Here is a 17,074-nt window from a genome sequence, read left to right on the forward strand (position 1 = left end):
AAACTATCAGATGTGTTCGTTTTTGTGTACGGAAGTGATCAGCAGGTTGTAAGGTCAAGGGGTAAAGGCTAGACCTCTTTCGATTGAGAATACTCACAGCCATCTTGGATCTAACGAAGCGAAGGGAAATTGATGCGGTGAGATTATTTTACTTATTTTTGTTCTTATGTTAAAATTGCCCTATGTAAATTAAACTCCGTCAGCTGGAGCTTTTTACCTCCCTTGCTTTCTTTCGTTTAAATACGTAGCACGTCGTTAGCCTTTAGCATCCGCAGATTGTCGCTATTGGTCTATCTGCTCCTACTGCCACTGCCTGCAATCGGAGCATAAACTGAGCCGTGAAAACACACAGCTGACAGTGGATAAACGGAGGCAAAGAGGGCCAGTGTTACTGGTAGCTAAACCACTGTGTATTTCTCAGTTTAAACGCTCTGTTACTTTGGTTGTTTTTAGAGTAGCCAGTTAGCAAGCTGACGTTAAGCTAGCTAAGCTAACTCAAAGTGACAAGCACCTAGCCTGCTAATGTTAGCTACCTAAACTAGTGTTGGCTAGCCTGTTAGCTTTGTTGCTGTTAAACACATCAATAGTAAAGTTTAACGGGATGGAACTTAACAACCAGTTCTGCTGTCATCTCATTTAGTTAACAGGTATCGTAGGGCTGCAGTTTTTGTTTTTTTTGTTGTAAAAGTCAAATAAATCAATCTTCATTTTAAATTCGTAGAGAAAGCAACTATTCAAAAGTTTATTTTAAGAACCGTAAGGTGCCAGTTGTAGCCCATTGAATTACAAAGAAATTATAACATATTGCATTTCCAGATGCTTCCATTTAACTTAGCCTTGCAGTCATATAAGATATCTTTTTGTTTATACAAAGGTTATGAAATATCAACGCTGTGTGGCGGCAGTAAAGTTCCAGTTGCACAAACAATACAATGCGGTGCTGTTAGTTTCAGACATGGGCTATTCAGTCTCAGATCATTGGGGTTTTTAACAACATTTTCTGCTCAGCCGTCTTTGATTTGCCTAAAAAAGTGTAGTCCAAAGTTTAAACATATAGACTGATTGCTGTGAAATTTCAGCATCGCATAGGAAGTACTTTAAATATAAAGTACTTGAGATATACAGTACTGTGCAAAAGTTTTAGGCAGGTGAGGAAAGATGCTGTAAACAAAGAATGCTTTCAAAAATGCAAGTGTTAATCATTTATTTTAATCAAACAACAAAATGCAGTGAAGGAACAAAAGAGAAATCTAAATCAAATCAGTATTTGGTGTGGCCACCCTTTGCCTTCAAAACGGCATCAATTCTTTTAGGTATACTTGCACACAGTTTTTGACGGAGCTCGGCTGGTAGGTTGTTCTAAACATCTTGGACAACTAACCACAGATCGTCTGTGGATTTAGGCTTGTCGATGATATATACGTGTGTGTTTCCCCCCACACATTGATTTGATATCTAAAGCAGTGTTTGAACTCGAATATCTGAGAATCTGTTAAAGAGAACTGGCTTCTTTTACCATGAAAGTGAATCAGGTTCTTTAAATGGGAGCAAATACAGTAAAAAGTTCCAAGAATTATTCAAATGTGTTTAAAAAAAACTGTCTCATAGACTAACAAAAAAGAATAACATTAGTTATTAGTTAGAGACAGTTTCTGGAAGGTATTGACATATTTCACAATAGTACAAAATCAAACATGTAGAATGCTTAATCACAGAAATGAAGAAATAGTTATTTTTATTCAGCTACCATTCTGGATTGAGGAAGCCTAACAAGTTGTACTGCATAACAAAAATTTCAGCCCAGTAGTCTTACCAGATTAGAACAGATTTCTCTGGTTTCCAAGGTGCTCTCATTATAACTGAGAAAGTACTTCTGCTAAACATAATCTATGCAAATTTGTTATTTTCACTTGCTCCCTGACCCTTGCTCTAAGTTTAAAATGTAGTCACAGGGATTAAAAATGCAACAAGTACTCATGTAAAAAATAAAATAAAATCCCAAATACAAATAAGTATAGCAAAACAGGAGTAATGAGTCAGTAGTGTTCCAAGGCCAAGTTGCCATCAACACAAGGTGCAATTGGCAGTCTGATACAAGACTCTAACCCTAGGAGCTAAATTCTAATCTTAATTCCCCGTATGTGCTTCTTTAACTCTAATCCTTACCTATTAGCCAGTATGCCTTGAGCTGACTCCTATTCAAAACCCAGGAGGAACCAAAACTGGGATTCACCCCCTGCCTGCTTACCCTTCTGAACCTGCTTCCACCTTCCTTACCCCAGAGGAATGCTGAGGGGGTTTTAGGACACACAATACACCTTAACGGGTGGTTTGGATTGCTTGATGCCAATTTATTATCCACTTCTGATCCCTGCAATGTCTCCTTGCTAATTTCTTCTCCCCATCACAGACTTAGTAGAGTAGTATAAGGTGCAGGGTACTAGTGGTGACATATGTTTGTCTGTGCATTATCTTGACCAAACCAATTTGGCCGACGGACCATTTCGGAGAGAGTCTTTAGCAGAAAATGCGTACCCCTGTTCCTAATTCTTACCCTGCTGCTGCAACTGTGAGCAGAGATCAGGCAATTGCCACGCTGACTGCCTGAATGAATGCTGCAAGAATTATTCTATAAATACTAAAACTAAAAAAAAAATTTAATGTCCAATTTTGAAACCATAACATTTTTAGGCTAGTGTAGAAGTTGACCAGAAAATATTGTATAGGTCAAATCAAAATCAAATCACTTTTATTGTCACATCACATGTGCAGGTACATTGGTACAGCACATGTGAGTGAAATTCTTGTGTGCGAGCTTCACAAGCAACAGAGTTGTGCAAAATACAATAATGTAAACAAGCAAAATACAAGAATGGCTACATCTGAAACTAATAAATATATGTACTATATATATATATATATATATATATATATATATATAGGTTGAACCTTACTGGCTCTGAATTTTATCTAGTTCAAGTAGAAATCTAAAGAGAATTAAAATTCAAATCTAAGCCACAGTATAAGTTCAAAAATTTCACTCTTGAGCGTCTGCTTTCTTTCACATGCACATTTTAATTAATGTTCCTTTCTCTCTCTTCAGGTGACAAAAGGCATGTTTGGTGCTAGAAAGAAATTTGTAGAGTTCGTTGACGTTGTCGATAACGACTTTACCGATGAAAGCATGTACTACAACCAGCCGACGATGTTTCCACATCGGTCGGATAAAGATGTGAGTTTTGTGTGCTGGTACACCTTTCTTACCTGTTGAGATTTTTTTTCCACATTTATCTTACTCTGTTCTGTCCTTGAATGTTTTTCTCCAGATGCTGTCCTCTCCCTCACCATCGTCATCGGGTCAGCTGTCGCAGCTCGGTGCGAGTTTATATGGTCCACAAAGTGAGTGCTGACCTTTATCTTACAGCCTGTTACATCAGTTTTGTCATTTGTGATGGACTTAAAATCGTAAAGACAATTCTGCTTTTTACCTCTGAACTAGAGTTACTTAAAGTTTGATTGTGTTATTTGAACAGATAACTGAAAAGCTTTCTTTTGTCTTTGTGCAGGTGCACTCGGCTTCTCAGTAAGAGGCATGGGAAACAACACACCTCAGTTAAACCGAAGTCTAACGCAAGGGTCGCAGCTACCGAGTCATATCACCCCCACAACAGGAGTCCCCACCATGTCTCTCCATACCCCACCATCACCAAGCAGGTGAGTGTGAACTTGACTGATTAATCGTGCTGTTTAAGAAAACTTTGAATTCACTAAATTGGACGATGATGTTTTAACAGGGGGACGTTACCGATGAATTCGAGGAACGTGCTGAATCACTCTCAGGTCGGTCAAGGCATTGGGATAAGCGGCAGGACCAACAGCATGGGCAGCTCGGGGCTGGGAAGCCCCAACCGTAGCTCACCCAGTATCATCTGTATGCCCAAACAGCAGCCAGCACGCCAGCCCTTTACCATAAACAGGTAGATGGATTTAGTAATTATTGCACATATCCACCAGTGTTTCAAAGGAACATGGCCCTGTACTATGATGCAAATTCAACATACACAGGATGTCTTTCTGCTATCTGGGTTCAGTTATCTTAAAACTGGTGATTGAGCCAAGCAGTCACAAGAAGCTGATTATCAACTTAACAAGGCAACCCAGGGTTTCTCAATCTAGCTACCAGCATGAAAGAGGTGCTGTTTACAGCTTTTGACCAATCTGAAATGTGGATAAGTCTGTTGGCAGCAGAGCAGCTGATTTTGCAGAAAATGACAAAACTGTAATATGAGGAAAAATCTGAAGAAAATAATACATGCTGAACCCAAACCTGTGTGTGTGGTGTGTGTGTGTGAGAGAGAGTTTTTTTTAATTTTTATTAAATAGTAGCGTAGTATTAAAAGCGCCATATGAATGTATGTGCGCTTTAAGTGTTTGATCAGGGAGACTCCCAGAGTCCTACTGTATTAATAAAGTTTAGCCTATTACAGCCTGAAAGAAAGCGGGTAAGAATGCAAGCTGCTGAAGTTAACAGGCACCTCACAGCTATCACAGCTCAATCAAGAACAGGAGAAACTAATACAGTGAATATTTACTTTACATTAAAGTTTCGATGTACACAAGATGTTTGTTTTTTTTTAATCTTTCAGCTTTATCCCGGTCTGAGATTTTAAAAAAAGAAACAAAAAAAGTTCAAAACAAATAAGTAAAAATAGGCGCCCCGTTTGTAAATTTAGAACAATAAAATGGTTTGCACCCAACAGGAAAAATAAACTTATGTCTAAGAATCTGTTTCTAATCCAACACAGTGAACTACACAACTTTATCCATGCACTGAAATCCAAGGAACAGTGACATTTTGCAGAAAACTGATTGATGAGTAGCCACTGGTATTGTACCTGTTTATCTTTAACTGTGAACGTAACATGCTCTGAAACAGGTTAGGATGTAAGTTACCATGGTGATGTACCACCTTTGTAATAATGAAAAGCCAGGGTTAACCTTGAAGTTACCTGGATGAGCTCAAATCTTGCTTCATAGGGCTGGCATGGGTTACCTTCGGTGTGTCCTTTTGTGTGTACAGTTGCTTTCTAAAACATCTTTTTCTAATTAAGGAAATGTTTGTATCCTTTTTCTTTCTTTTTTCTTATTTTTTTCTGTCTGTGCAGCATGTCAGGATTTGGGATGAACCGCAATCAAGCTTTCATGAACAACTCATTATCAAGCAACATCTTCAACGGCACAGGTTGGTTGTTCACTTTTGTCTAACCATCAGGTAACCATTAGGTTTCAGCTACTTTTAGACTAACATTGCTCTGTCTGTGTGTGTTTAAAGCATAAAAAACAGCCACAGCCTGATAAATAATACTGTTTCCTGCACAAAATCACAGCTTTCCATTAATGCTGCTGTTAGGGTCTTACAAGAGTTAACAGCAGCAAACAGTGCTACCCATCATACATAAACTGTGTATCCTTGAAATGAATTGCAGGAAATTAGGTCTGAATAAAAATCTCATTAAACTGATCTGACTATTTTTAAACTGTTACATAAATACACATCAAAAAAGGGGAGAGCTGCTACATCCTTAATCTACTTTACAATAAGGCTACATTATTACATATTTACAAAAATAGCGTATTTAAGGATTCACATGTTTGTATTGTCCTTGTGTAACAGATGGGAGTGAAAATGTAACAGGACTGGATTTGTCAGACTTCCCTGCATTAGCAGATAGGAGTCGGAGAGAAGGGACCGGAAACCCTACACCAGTTCTCAACCCACTGACTGGACGAGCGCCTTATGGTAAGCCATTAGACTGTAGAAAGTGTCTTATTTTCCTCACATGAATCACTGACAGCACATTCCATCAACATTGGAAATGGATTTCAGCTGAAAACCATCAGATGAGCTTCATAATGTTAGCTAAGCTTTTGTTACACTGCACACGACAGACTATCATTGCTGATTGTACCATTTTGTTTGTTTTGTTTTTTTCTTTGCTGTTACACTTTCATCATCAAGTTGGCATGGTGACAAAGCCATCAACTGAGCAGACACAGGATTTCTCCATCCACAATGAGGACTTCCCTGCACTGCCTGGGCCAAACTATAAGGATCCCACGTTGAACAACGATGACAGCAAAACTGTAAGTCACACAGCACACTGGCAGAACTTTTTTATTTTTTTTGTGAGAAGGGTACAGATCAAAAGAATTGAAATAAATACATGCATTATTTTTCCTGCCTATTGATTTTTTTCCCCCTTCCCTTTAGAACTTGAACTCCACAAACAAGAGCACATCCAATGCAGATGGGCCCAAGTTTCCCGGAGACAAGACGGCCTCAGCACAGAACAACAACCAGAAGAAAGGGATTCAGGTGTTGCCTGATGGTGAGTCTTCACTGCCAATCGTATTGCTGCTATTCCACCAAAACAACCCTTCTTAATTGCCTTGAGTGAGGCAGTTGGACGTGCTAACCTGCATTTGGGGTTAGATAATTATCAACTAAGCTACAGTGAGGAAACCAACAAAATAACGTTCATTGTAACACAGCCATAATCACTTTTCCATTAATTTACCTGTGATCATGAGTTCAAAGAGGTATTTAGTTGGTTTGTTCACAAAGTGTAGTTATTAATGCAGAGGTGATTTGACATTAAGTACTGAATCTAGCTCAGAGTCCAGTTTCTACAGTTTGTTTTAATCTTGAGTTGTCTTGCTGCTGCAGGTCGGGTGACGAACATTCCCGCAGGAATGGTGACGGATCAATTTGGCATGATTGGCCTACTGACGTTTATCCGGGCAGCAGAGACTGATCCGGGGATGGTCCATCTGGCGTTAGGAAGTGACCTCACAACACTGGGACTCAACTTAAACTCACCAGAGTAAGACAAATTTCATTACCCTGCAAATACATACTGATTTTTCCTATAAAAAACACACACACAAAGAAACAATAAAAATTTTTAGTCCAATAATGCATGTTACATCTGTCTGCTTTTATTTTTAATGAATGAATCTATTTAGTTCCCCACCGTTTCTTTGGATGGATGTAATCGTATTGTCATTAATGTATCAGTGGCTGAATACAAGAGGCGCAGTGTCTTTGTTGCCTTAGAATTAGCTTTTTATTATCTGCAGAAGGGGTGAGTCCCTTCACTGTCATTATTATACATTAGGAACCTTTTGCATTTGTAACAGTCACGGGAGGAGCACTAAATCATACACGCTGGTCTTTTAAGTTTCAGGGTCTATGATTTTTGATATACATCAAATTTCATTCTTACTCAGAGGTAATAAAGAAATAAGAGGAAAGAGACTCCATTAGTTAAGTTTGCCCCCTGCTGACTGCATCAGTAGGTTGGTAAAAGTTGGTATTTTCAGAGTTTTTGACATTTCTTCCTGTTTTATCTAAAACGTTTAGCAAACAGTCTGCTTTTGATATTAATACTAGCAAGAACTGATTGCAACTAAACTCTTTGACAGAAACTTGTACCCCAAGTTTGCCTCTCCTTGGGCTTCCGCACCTTGTCGACCTCAAGACATCGGTAAGACATTAATTTGATGTATGACAGTCCTGAGTAGCTTTCAAGACCAGAGTCAGAGCAGGTGTCAAGACATTTGCATTAGTGCTGAGGAGGAGCAGAGAAAGGATGCAATGCAATCTTAGTATTTTTGTAAAATATTTACATTTTTAGTCATGTTTTTTTTTTCTTTTTTAACAAAAACTGTTGTTGTGGAAATTAAAGTACAGACATACATGTGGCCCTTTAAAATTAGTGCAGCTAAAAAAACCTTCAACTATTTTATTACAAGTAGTTGGCTGTTGACAGAGTTAATTAATAAGATTTAGATTCTGGCAGGCCTCCTGGTTTTTGCTTTTTTTATCCGACCTGGAGACCACATTTTTGGCATATCGGTAGCATAAATTTTCAAAGCCACAGTGAATTAAAACAGTTACACACTGCTTTAGACACTCTTGTGTGTGCTGCTAACCTATATCTGTATCTGCATTTTTAGACTTCCATGTTCCATCGGAGTATTTAACAAATATCCACATAAGGGACAAGGTAACCATGAACTTGAGCTCAATGTAAGCGGTTCAAAGATTAATGTAGTAAAATAAAATTAATCTATACTGTCTTGTCTTGACTCTAGTTGGCTGCCATCAAACTGTCTCGATACGGTGAAGACCTGTTGTTCTACCTGTACTACATGAATGGAGGAGATCTGCTACAGCTTCTGGCAGCAGTGGAGCTGTGAGTACTGACTTTTTGCTAGAAACGGGCACAAAGGTGTTTGTCTGTCCAGGAGATGATCACCTTACTTAGCAAAGAAGTTTAAAGGAGTCGTGTAAAGTCGACAGTCTTTGCAGTTGCTGCTTCGTATTAAAAACGTTTCACTGGCGAGCAGATGAGACAGTTTTGTGAAGAGGAAATTAAGCAATCCGTAAACAGAAAAACAAGCTAGAACATTATATAAAACTGAATCTAAATTCTAAACCACAGGGATTCTCTCAGCAGATGCAAATATAATTGACTTTTTCCTGACACACAAGTTCAGCAACATTCATCTACAACCCAGCTCAGTAGGCCTTCTAAGGCCCGTTCAGTCCAAAGGCCTCGGAAGACACAACTGAGAGCGGAAGCCAGGAGGGTTGAACCAACGCACATTAAGAAAAAGCCTAGACTACTTATTAACGATGAACATAGCTTGCTGATCTAAAAAGTAAAGGGTATGCAGAAGTGTTTTCAAATCTGCATTCATTCTTAATGACTTCTTCTTGTGTAGAAGTCCATGGGGGGGAAAATGAACCATACTCATCACTTGAGGTAATCTGTTTATCTCAGTTTCTGTTTTTTGTCCTATTTGGAGTTGAATAGATGACACAACAGGTTCTGTTATTTCCACCCCTCAGTTGTGACCAGATTTCAAAAACACTACATGGCAGTAGAGCAGGGCGATATGGCCAAAAATATTTATCACGATATATATTTGAAAATTTGCGATAACGATATAACCGACGATATAATTGATGCGAGACAAAATACAACTCCACAACATTACTAGCGCAAAAAGACAACCTTCCATTTATTTTCACTTAAACAAGAAGCTGGTTTTTATGTACATTAAAGCTTTATAAAAATGTAACAGTGCAAATACAAATTCCTTGCTGAAAGTTTAACCAAAAGGCATTTCCAGTAGAAATGGGCTGACATATCCTGAGCATAACCATGTATAATATCCACTGAAGTTAAAAAGAGGTGCTTTGCAACATTAAACTGCAGTGTGCAGTACGCATTTTTCGGACCATAAGGTGCACGGGATTATAAGGCACATTAAGCGAAACAAAGCAGTCAGATAAATCAAACTTTATTAAACTCATTCTTCTTGCTTCCTCCACTTCTGTAACATTGATTCATTAATGTTGAATTCTCTGGCAGCTGCTCTATTCCCATGTTGTTGCAGTATATTAATGACTAACCTCGTATTGTGGATGGATTATCTCAGTTGTTCTCCTGACTGAAGTTTGGTCCGTTTACAGCATCCTGCCATGCGATTGCATTTGTCTCTAACCATGAAGAACCTTCACGTTAACTTTTATAAGTGGAAAAGTGTTAGTGTTCGTCCTCCAGCTTCACTGTTTATGTTATGCTAACATAGCTGTGTCGCTAGCGATCACGTAGCACATCATTATATACCAGCTAGCCCAACTTCAGTAACCCTACAAACGTCACTGCTGTTTAGTTTCCTGTCTTCATTTATGTTGGAAGTGATAGCAGAACTGTACGTTTGATTTTTTTCAGAAATCTCTCAGTCAGAACATGCTATATCATGCTTAGGTAACTAGCGAAACTAGCGAGCTAACTCCGTTAAATGTAATAACTTTAGTTTTCATGGATGCCTGGAAATTAAACTTTATAGTTACACCTGGTAAAGCAGCAATGCTGATCGTTTTATTAAAGATGAAAGAATTTAGACAGTTTTTAACTCTAAGTGATGCTGCAGTGTTGTTTGACCTGAAGCATACGGAGTTTAGGACCCAGATTACTCCCAGATTTAAGAGCATCTTAGTCCGACTAACAACGGCCGCTTGCATGTTCTGCAAAAAAAATGTGCTTTGTTGTGTATCTGACGGACAAACACCAAACCAGTTCCACATCACGGAAGTTGCACCATTTTTACAAACCAATTCTGGTTCATCTGTTTCACTCAACAATCGGCCATGTGCGTATGAAAACAAAGGCACTGCGCATGCGCGTTTTACTCCCATTCTATCGCGATATTTCATTTTCCTATCGTTGCCTAACATTATACCGGTATTACCGTGAACGGTATAATATGGCCCAGCCCTACATGGCAGTGCTCGAAACGGCCAAGTCAGGGTTTTAAAGTCGAACTACACAAGTACATCTCTTATAAACAAACCTTTGGAAAAAAACGCTTGTAAAGCTTTAAAATGATGATCGATTCTGCTGTGTACTCTTAGATTAACACTTAACAAGGTACAATATTGTTTGTTTATGGAATAATTTTTCTTCTTTTGTATGAACATAATCATTTTTAGTTTTTGTAGAAATAGCTGGAAGTGTGAGTGAAACTCTTGAAATGAATCTTTCTTGGTCCCTGGTTAGCCACCAGGTGGCAGCGTTTTATTTATTTATTTATTGTAATACTTATTAATGTGTTCTTCACTCTCCAGCTTTAACCGGGACTGGAGGTACCACAAAGAGGAACGGGTTTGGATAACTAGGGCACCTGGCATGGAGCCTACACTGAAGACTAACACCTATGAGAGGGGTACCTACTACTTTTTTGATTGTCTTAACTGGAGGAAAGTAGCCAAGGTAAGAGTTGATATTATCAAGTTTTATTATTTTTAGTTTTGAGGATTAGAGCTATTATCTTAAAACTATCTGTTTCTCTAAGGAATTTCATCTGGAGTACGACAAACTGGAAGAGAGGCCTCACGTGCCAACAACATTCAACTACAACCCAGCCCAGCAGGCCTTCTAAGGCCCAACCAGTCCAAAGGCCGCAGCTGTTCCTGTACACGACACCGTTGTCCAGGAGGGACGAGGAGGTCCACACAGCTTGGTTTTTTTTATTCCTCGAGGATTTGGCTCTTTGACTGTAGGGGTCATCACCACCATTAAAACTGCCCTGCATTTTCAAATTTACAAGCTGCCCCAAAACACCAACGAATGTTTTGTTTTTATTCTTCATGTTCCTCCTGTTTTTGTTTTTTTTGTTTTTTTTTCCTCTCTTGTTTTGAGCAGGGTCTGTGTTATGTTTACGTCTCTGAATCTGAAGCCTGTTTTTTCTCTGAAAGGAGGACTGACCTTGTGGCACAGGGCAGTGACAGAACAAAGGTTATTCTTTGTATTTATACCAAGTGTTAACTGAATTAAAGACGGGGAAAAGAAACGTTGACATCCTAGGAAGCAAGTTAAAGGGTGAAAGAAATGCAATGTTTATTGTTGCACTATATTTAGTAATAAAAGAACACAAAATTTGTTTGTCCTTTTTTTATGTGAACACCCCCTGATAATTTCTCCCCCTCTTTTCTATTGTTATTTGCTTTTCTTTTGTTGTTGATGTTTTGAGTCAGGGAGCTCATGCAATTCTCCCACATCTATACGTTTCACCTTTTTAGCCTCCCTCCTTTCAATTTACATTCATCCTTCCACCCTGTTTTTGCGTCACCAAACCTTTTCTGTCACATACAGTTTCTTCGTCTCTCTGTGACGTCTGTGCTGCCCAAACATGGACACAAATGTAGGAGACTACTTTGATGGAGAAGTCCTCAGAGGCTGAACATCTACACGACTTTGCTCCAGAGCAAACAGAACTCTTTCCAGTCTTTGTTACAATTTTGTAAGAAATGTGTACATTTTTTTTTCTTTGCATCACATAAATTAGTATATGTATGTACGAATGTGTATATATGATTGCTACATATATGTATGTGTGTGTGTGTGTGTATATATATATATATATACATATATATATATATGACATTTATTTTGGAAGAAATTTTGCCCTGACTTGTACCTCGTTTTTATGAGGTAAGCATGGATGCAATATGTGGATGCGACAGGAGTTTTCGGGATCTGCTGGACAGGGTGTCACATCACACTGGGCACTTGCATCAAACTAAAAAATATTAAAATGTCACATGAGGAAAGGCCTGAATCTAAGCCCCACCATTAAAAAATTAAATAAACCTAGAGATCATTATCATCCCCTGAATTTCGACTCAAACACAACCAAAAGGATGCATTTCATTTTAAGCTGATTGAACAGTGGTGGACAGCAGCATTTCATAGCAAACGGAAAAAAGACATGAGGAAAAAAAACAAAAAAACAGACCAATCTTGTATTTTCTGAATTTAAAATCTTAATTTCTTTGTATTAAAGCAGAAAAAGGCTTTCCTGAACCGTGTGTCTTGTTTATTGAGTATCTTACTAAAATTGGCCTCTGATTTGTTAATACTGTGCAGTGCAACAGAGAAAATTAAATTCAAATTTGTAAGACAGTTTAGAGAAATCATCCACAGCAGACACTCGACTTTTCACACCTTTTAATACAGACTCTGAAATGAGCCATTAAATTCTGCTGAAAATGCAAAGTTTATTTTTTATTCCTTTAGTTAATACATGGAATGTAATTACACATGTACCACATGCTTAAGATACAAAAATGGAAAACAAATGTAATGATACACCTTCAGAGCAGCAGTATAAAATAATTTAATTTTAGCGCTGTATCTTTTGCATCGGATGAATTATTTCCAAATTATGTTATCAAAACAAGTATCCACAGTTTAGAAAGGCACATACACGCCCTAATTCATACAATGTATAAAGTGGACCAAGAAATGGTACACCGTTATGGCACACAAATGTGAAATTATACATTGAAAACATTCACAAGAGACTTCATTTCAAAGTTTCCATTGAAGGCCATAAAGAATCACAATAAGTACAGTGGACACCAACAAATAGGCAGCACACCAGTTAATTGAAACAAAGATCCAAACTAGTTCATGACTGACGGTGCAGTAGTAAAAATACGTTCATCCAGACTGAGTAAAAATATCAAAAGATACACTTTTACATTAGATTTGTTAAGCCGGCTCATCTTTTTAAAACGCTGCTGCATTTGTAAATGCTACTAATACAAAGCGAGTTATTAGATGCAGGGGTGATATCCTGATTAGCACTTTAAGTACACATTCTTTGTCTAATGAAGACGACCGTGCTGTGACAGAACACAAAGCGTTTTAAAGTCATTGTCTTTCTACCGTTTTCAACATCTTCCAGTTATTTTAAATCCCTGAAATGGACACACGAACGCAGCCTGCTGCTGAGCTCTCCTCTTCAGTACGTGACAGTGATCTGACAGCGAGGCTCACTTCGAGGCAGGGTCAGCGGGGGTGGAACTATCTGCAGAACTTCCTGCTTTGGCAGCATTTTCTGTTGGAAATAAAATGACAACTTTAATCTTTCCATCTCTTGAAAAATTATCTACAAAAAGCATACATGACGGTGGGAGTGTGCCAGTGGTTTTGCATAATTAAAGGACTTTATTAAGAACCCCACAAACTGCTAACCTTTATCTTTCTTCTCCTGAGTTTCCTCAGCTGCTGTCTTGTCAGCTCTGAAGAAGATCCGGGCGCTGCTTAAAGAGAAGTAGAGAAGCTCAAACTCCTGAAATGAAAAGGGAAAACAGTTCAGAAACACATCTCAGTGCCAGGCTCACAACCACGCCAACCAGCAGTTAAACTTCTTGAAACCAAAATGTACCTGGAGGTACACGTCCAGCCTCTTCTGGGTGAGATTCATGGTTTGCAGCAACTTTTCATCCTGGTTGGCAGACTGAACGCTCTGCTCTTTCACCACTGCATTCATCTCTTTCTTGTACTTGTCTCTGACAGACTGGAACCAGTGCAAAGAGTCAAACTCTAGATACTGGTCCAGTAGCTTCAGAATGTACGCCACACCTGAGAGAGGAGGCAGAGAGGGGACAGAAAAAGAGGAGAGTACGTCCAAGGCCAGTACAGAAGAAAGGATTAAGGATGTCCGTGTGTATTATCAGGTTTGTCTGCTCACCCATTGCAAAGCCGTCGTCTGTAAAAGCAGCTCCAGATTTGTTTTTCTTGTTGAGTTTCTCTTTGCAGCTGATGGAGTGCTCCACAAAATTCACCGTCTAGGAGTGAGATTTGTTGCAATAAATGTAAGTAAGTACAAACTGATTTCAAGTGAAGAGAACATGACATGTAGCAAAACAGCATCAGCACTGACCAGCGGTGGTACAATCATGTAGAAGTTCCTCAGGTGCATGTTCTTTGCACTGCGAAACTCAGGCGCAAACACGGCCACCAGCATCTTGAAGTACTCCGTCCCCTCGGCAGAGTTGCTGGTCAGATCTCCCAAAACAGAGTCCAGGATGCTGTGAAGCATAATAATCATAATAGAAAGCAAATAAATGACAGCAAAGAAGGAATTACATTGAAGGAATACATATTTTGGAAAAGTGCAGGGTGAAACTTGAATTTATTACCCCCACAGTAGATAATATATGAAACTATATGGGAAAAATACAGTATGTGTTCATTTCAATTCAATTGTGATTATATATAACAATGTTACATATAACTTTTATGTAACATTGCAATACGGCGGTGGCCATCGGCAGAGATCACTCCGGTGTTTGGCCGGGATGTGATGTGATTTATTTCCTTTACATTTTTTCCATCATTACAAATCATCATTGCATGGTTTCATTAACATATGACATCTTAAACAGGCATGCATGTGAACAAAGAGTACCAGTCTGTGTGTGTGTGTGTGTGTGTGTGTGTGTGGGGGGGGTTTAAAATATGACCCCAAGAACGACTCCCCAAAGCTGGCGCCAGGAGTCCAGCGGTCCACCTAAACAAAGGGCCCTTGTACTCAAACAGATACAGAGCAGGTGTCCTCCCATACTATGTCTCAGAAAGAGAAGGTACGACCTCTCTCATGACCTTAGGATGTGTGTGGTACGCCAGAGCACTCTGGAACGCACACAGACTCTTTGCAGACTACTAAGGATCAGACATTGTATCACTATGCAATCGATTATATGTTTCTAAGTACAATTGACAATCATAAAATATCACTCCAACAATCATACTCTTTTGCTATAATTTAGAGTTGTAATTTATCAACATCAAACCTTTCCCTTTTCTTTTAGAATTTAAATGATAAACTGAAAACAATGTGGGAAGCACTTCAGTTATCTTTTTCCTATCTTTGGTGCCCCCTGCTGGTACAATAACAGCAATGCACACAACACTAACTGCTAGGTGCAGGATTGTTGGATTACACTCTGAAGCTGACATATGACTTAAAATTCATTGATGCACCGTCCTTCCAAAATAAAGGGCCTGCTCAGCAAACAGTGACACACAAGAAGCGACTGACTGACTTTTTACAGATAACTCACCCAGCAGCCTTTTGGGTCTCCTCTGACAGTCCCTCTTCTTTCACCAGCTCCTCAAAGTTGACTATATCCTCCAGATCTGGGACAAATCTGAAGCAATAATGAAAAAGAAAATGTTTCCAATAGCAAGATAAAAATGTTTCTGATGTAAAATCACATTTAACCTCACGTTTACACAATATATCAGTAATTCCTTCTAACTGAAGCCATATAAACTTTCACTCAAATTCCTTTTATTATACCTGATTGCGCTGCTGCAACAATGAAGGCCTCCAGAACGGATCATACGTACATAGCCCATGGCGTTACCTGAAAGAACAGTGTGAAATTGTGTTGTCTTTGCATGCAACTGCAGTTTAATGTTTAATACCAGAAACCAATAAAAGCATCCTCACCGATCTGGCTGATCAGCTGTCTAAACTGGTCCAGGTAGCTCTGTCCATCAGGAGTGATGCCCAGTTTCCTGATGCCACGGTTAAACTTCTCTGCTCGCTCAAACGGATACTGTAACAACAAGACAAGACATATGGTACTGTGACAGCTTAGCCCGAGCAATGACAGCTCTACTTTTACTCCCTGGCTCCAGGGTCTTCCCCCTCTGCCAAACTTCTGTTCACTTAAAATGACTGAAAATGGAAAGACAGAGAAGACTGCACCTTCTGATCAGACTGGTCCTTTGTTTCTCTGAAGAAACGTATGTCTTTGATGAGTCTGGACTTGATGTGTTCGTCGTACATAAACTGACTGAAGATGTAAAACTTCTTTTGCAGAAACTGGTAGGTGAAATTCACCTGACGGAAGAATAGAGGAAATATAAAACAGGCCTTACATCCACATATGAGAATGTCAAAACACATGCTGTTGTTTTCTGCTGGAAACTCACAGTGGTGTTCATGATTCCTGTACCGTGTGTTCGGATGGAGTTGGCGATGTGACGGATGTTGATGGTGTTCAAGTGCTTGTTGTTGCTTGCCTTCTCAATGAAGATCTGTCACAAAAACAATTATAACTGCAGAGGCAGCAACACTTTGCGATTCAATGGGAGAAAAATCCGTATGGACTCTGACCTGGTTGTTGAGGTTATAAAGGTATCGTGAGACAAAAACATGAATGTTCCTCATGATCTCCAAAACATCCAAACCCTGGTGAGAACAAGGAGGATTTAGTTAATTTGTCTATGTAAATCTCCACCTCTGCTCATGAGGGAGGAGGTGTAACCAAACAGACCTGCTCTAGCGTCTGGCTGGGCAGATGAGCCTCTGTCATTGTGAGTCCATAGCGCTGTGTAGCAAGGTTTCTCATCTCACTGTAGGTGGCCCAGTCATGCAGAGCGACAGTCGTCAGGTTGTAGAACGTTTTATCCAGGTAGTGCGTCACATAGGCTGTAGCACATTAAAAACCTTACAGTATTGCAGTAAACGGTTTACTGTTAAAGAAACATTCATGCAAAGAACAAATCACTTATGGAGGACCTTTTTATATTTACTATAACTTGGGACTAAGTCACCAGAAAGCAATAGCAGCAACCTTCAGAGAGCAAAAAGGGATGTTTGTATTGTGCTTTTCTGCAATGCAAAAAACGTGTGT

General features: G+C 39.1%; 2 protein-coding genes across 3 annotated transcripts in view; one reads left to right on the forward strand and one right to left on the reverse strand.

Annotated features, from left to right (window-relative positions):
- On the forward strand, positions 1-11,516 carry cnot2 (CCR4-NOT transcription complex, subunit 2). 2 transcript variants are annotated; one of them, XM_082539986.1, is made up of 15 exons: positions 1-137; positions 3,104-3,232; positions 3,327-3,399; positions 3,567-3,714; positions 3,795-3,977; positions 5,166-5,242; positions 5,675-5,800; positions 6,020-6,144; positions 6,272-6,389; positions 6,728-6,884; positions 7,486-7,547; positions 8,020-8,069; positions 8,158-8,258; positions 10,703-10,847; positions 10,930-11,516. In XM_082539986.1, the coding sequence occupies exons 2-15, from the start codon at positions 3,116-3,118 to the stop codon at positions 11,014-11,016; spliced, it is 1,569 nt and encodes a 522-aa protein (XP_082396112.1). In that variant the 5' UTR covers positions 1-137; positions 3,104-3,115; the 3' UTR covers positions 11,017-11,516. The 2 variants fall into 2 exon arrangements, with proteins under 2 accessions (XP_082396112.1, XP_082396113.1); XM_082539987.1 differs by lacking the exon at positions 1-137 and adding an exon at positions 318-394.
- Positions 11,237-17,074, reverse strand: part of washc4 (WASH complex subunit 4) — a 17,180-nt gene continuing 11,342 nt past the window's right edge. The window contains exons 22-33 of the mRNA XM_082539932.1: positions 16,715-16,869; positions 16,555-16,629; positions 16,371-16,475; positions 16,144-16,278; positions 15,883-15,991; positions 15,730-15,796; positions 15,491-15,577; positions 14,308-14,455; positions 14,116-14,212; positions 13,810-14,006; positions 13,617-13,713; positions 11,237-13,479 (exon numbers count right to left, since the gene is read on the reverse strand). Coding sequence (XP_082396058.1) covers positions 13,415-13,479; positions 13,617-13,713; positions 13,810-14,006; positions 14,116-14,212; positions 14,308-14,455; positions 15,491-15,577; positions 15,730-15,796; positions 15,883-15,991; positions 16,144-16,278; positions 16,371-16,475; positions 16,555-16,629; positions 16,715-16,869 — 1,337 coding nt within the window. The 3' untranslated portion in view covers positions 11,237-13,414. The remainder of the gene's footprint in view (positions 13,480-13,616; positions 13,714-13,809; positions 14,007-14,115; positions 14,213-14,307; positions 14,456-15,490; positions 15,578-15,729; positions 15,797-15,882; positions 15,992-16,143; positions 16,279-16,370; positions 16,476-16,554; positions 16,630-16,714; positions 16,870-17,074) is intronic.

The sequence above is a fragment of the Aulonocara stuartgranti genome (assembly GCF_965226115.1).
Source record: "Aulonocara stuartgranti genome assembly, chromosome: 7".
Lineage (NCBI taxonomy): Eukaryota > Metazoa > Chordata > Actinopteri > Cichliformes > Cichlidae > Aulonocara > Aulonocara stuartgranti.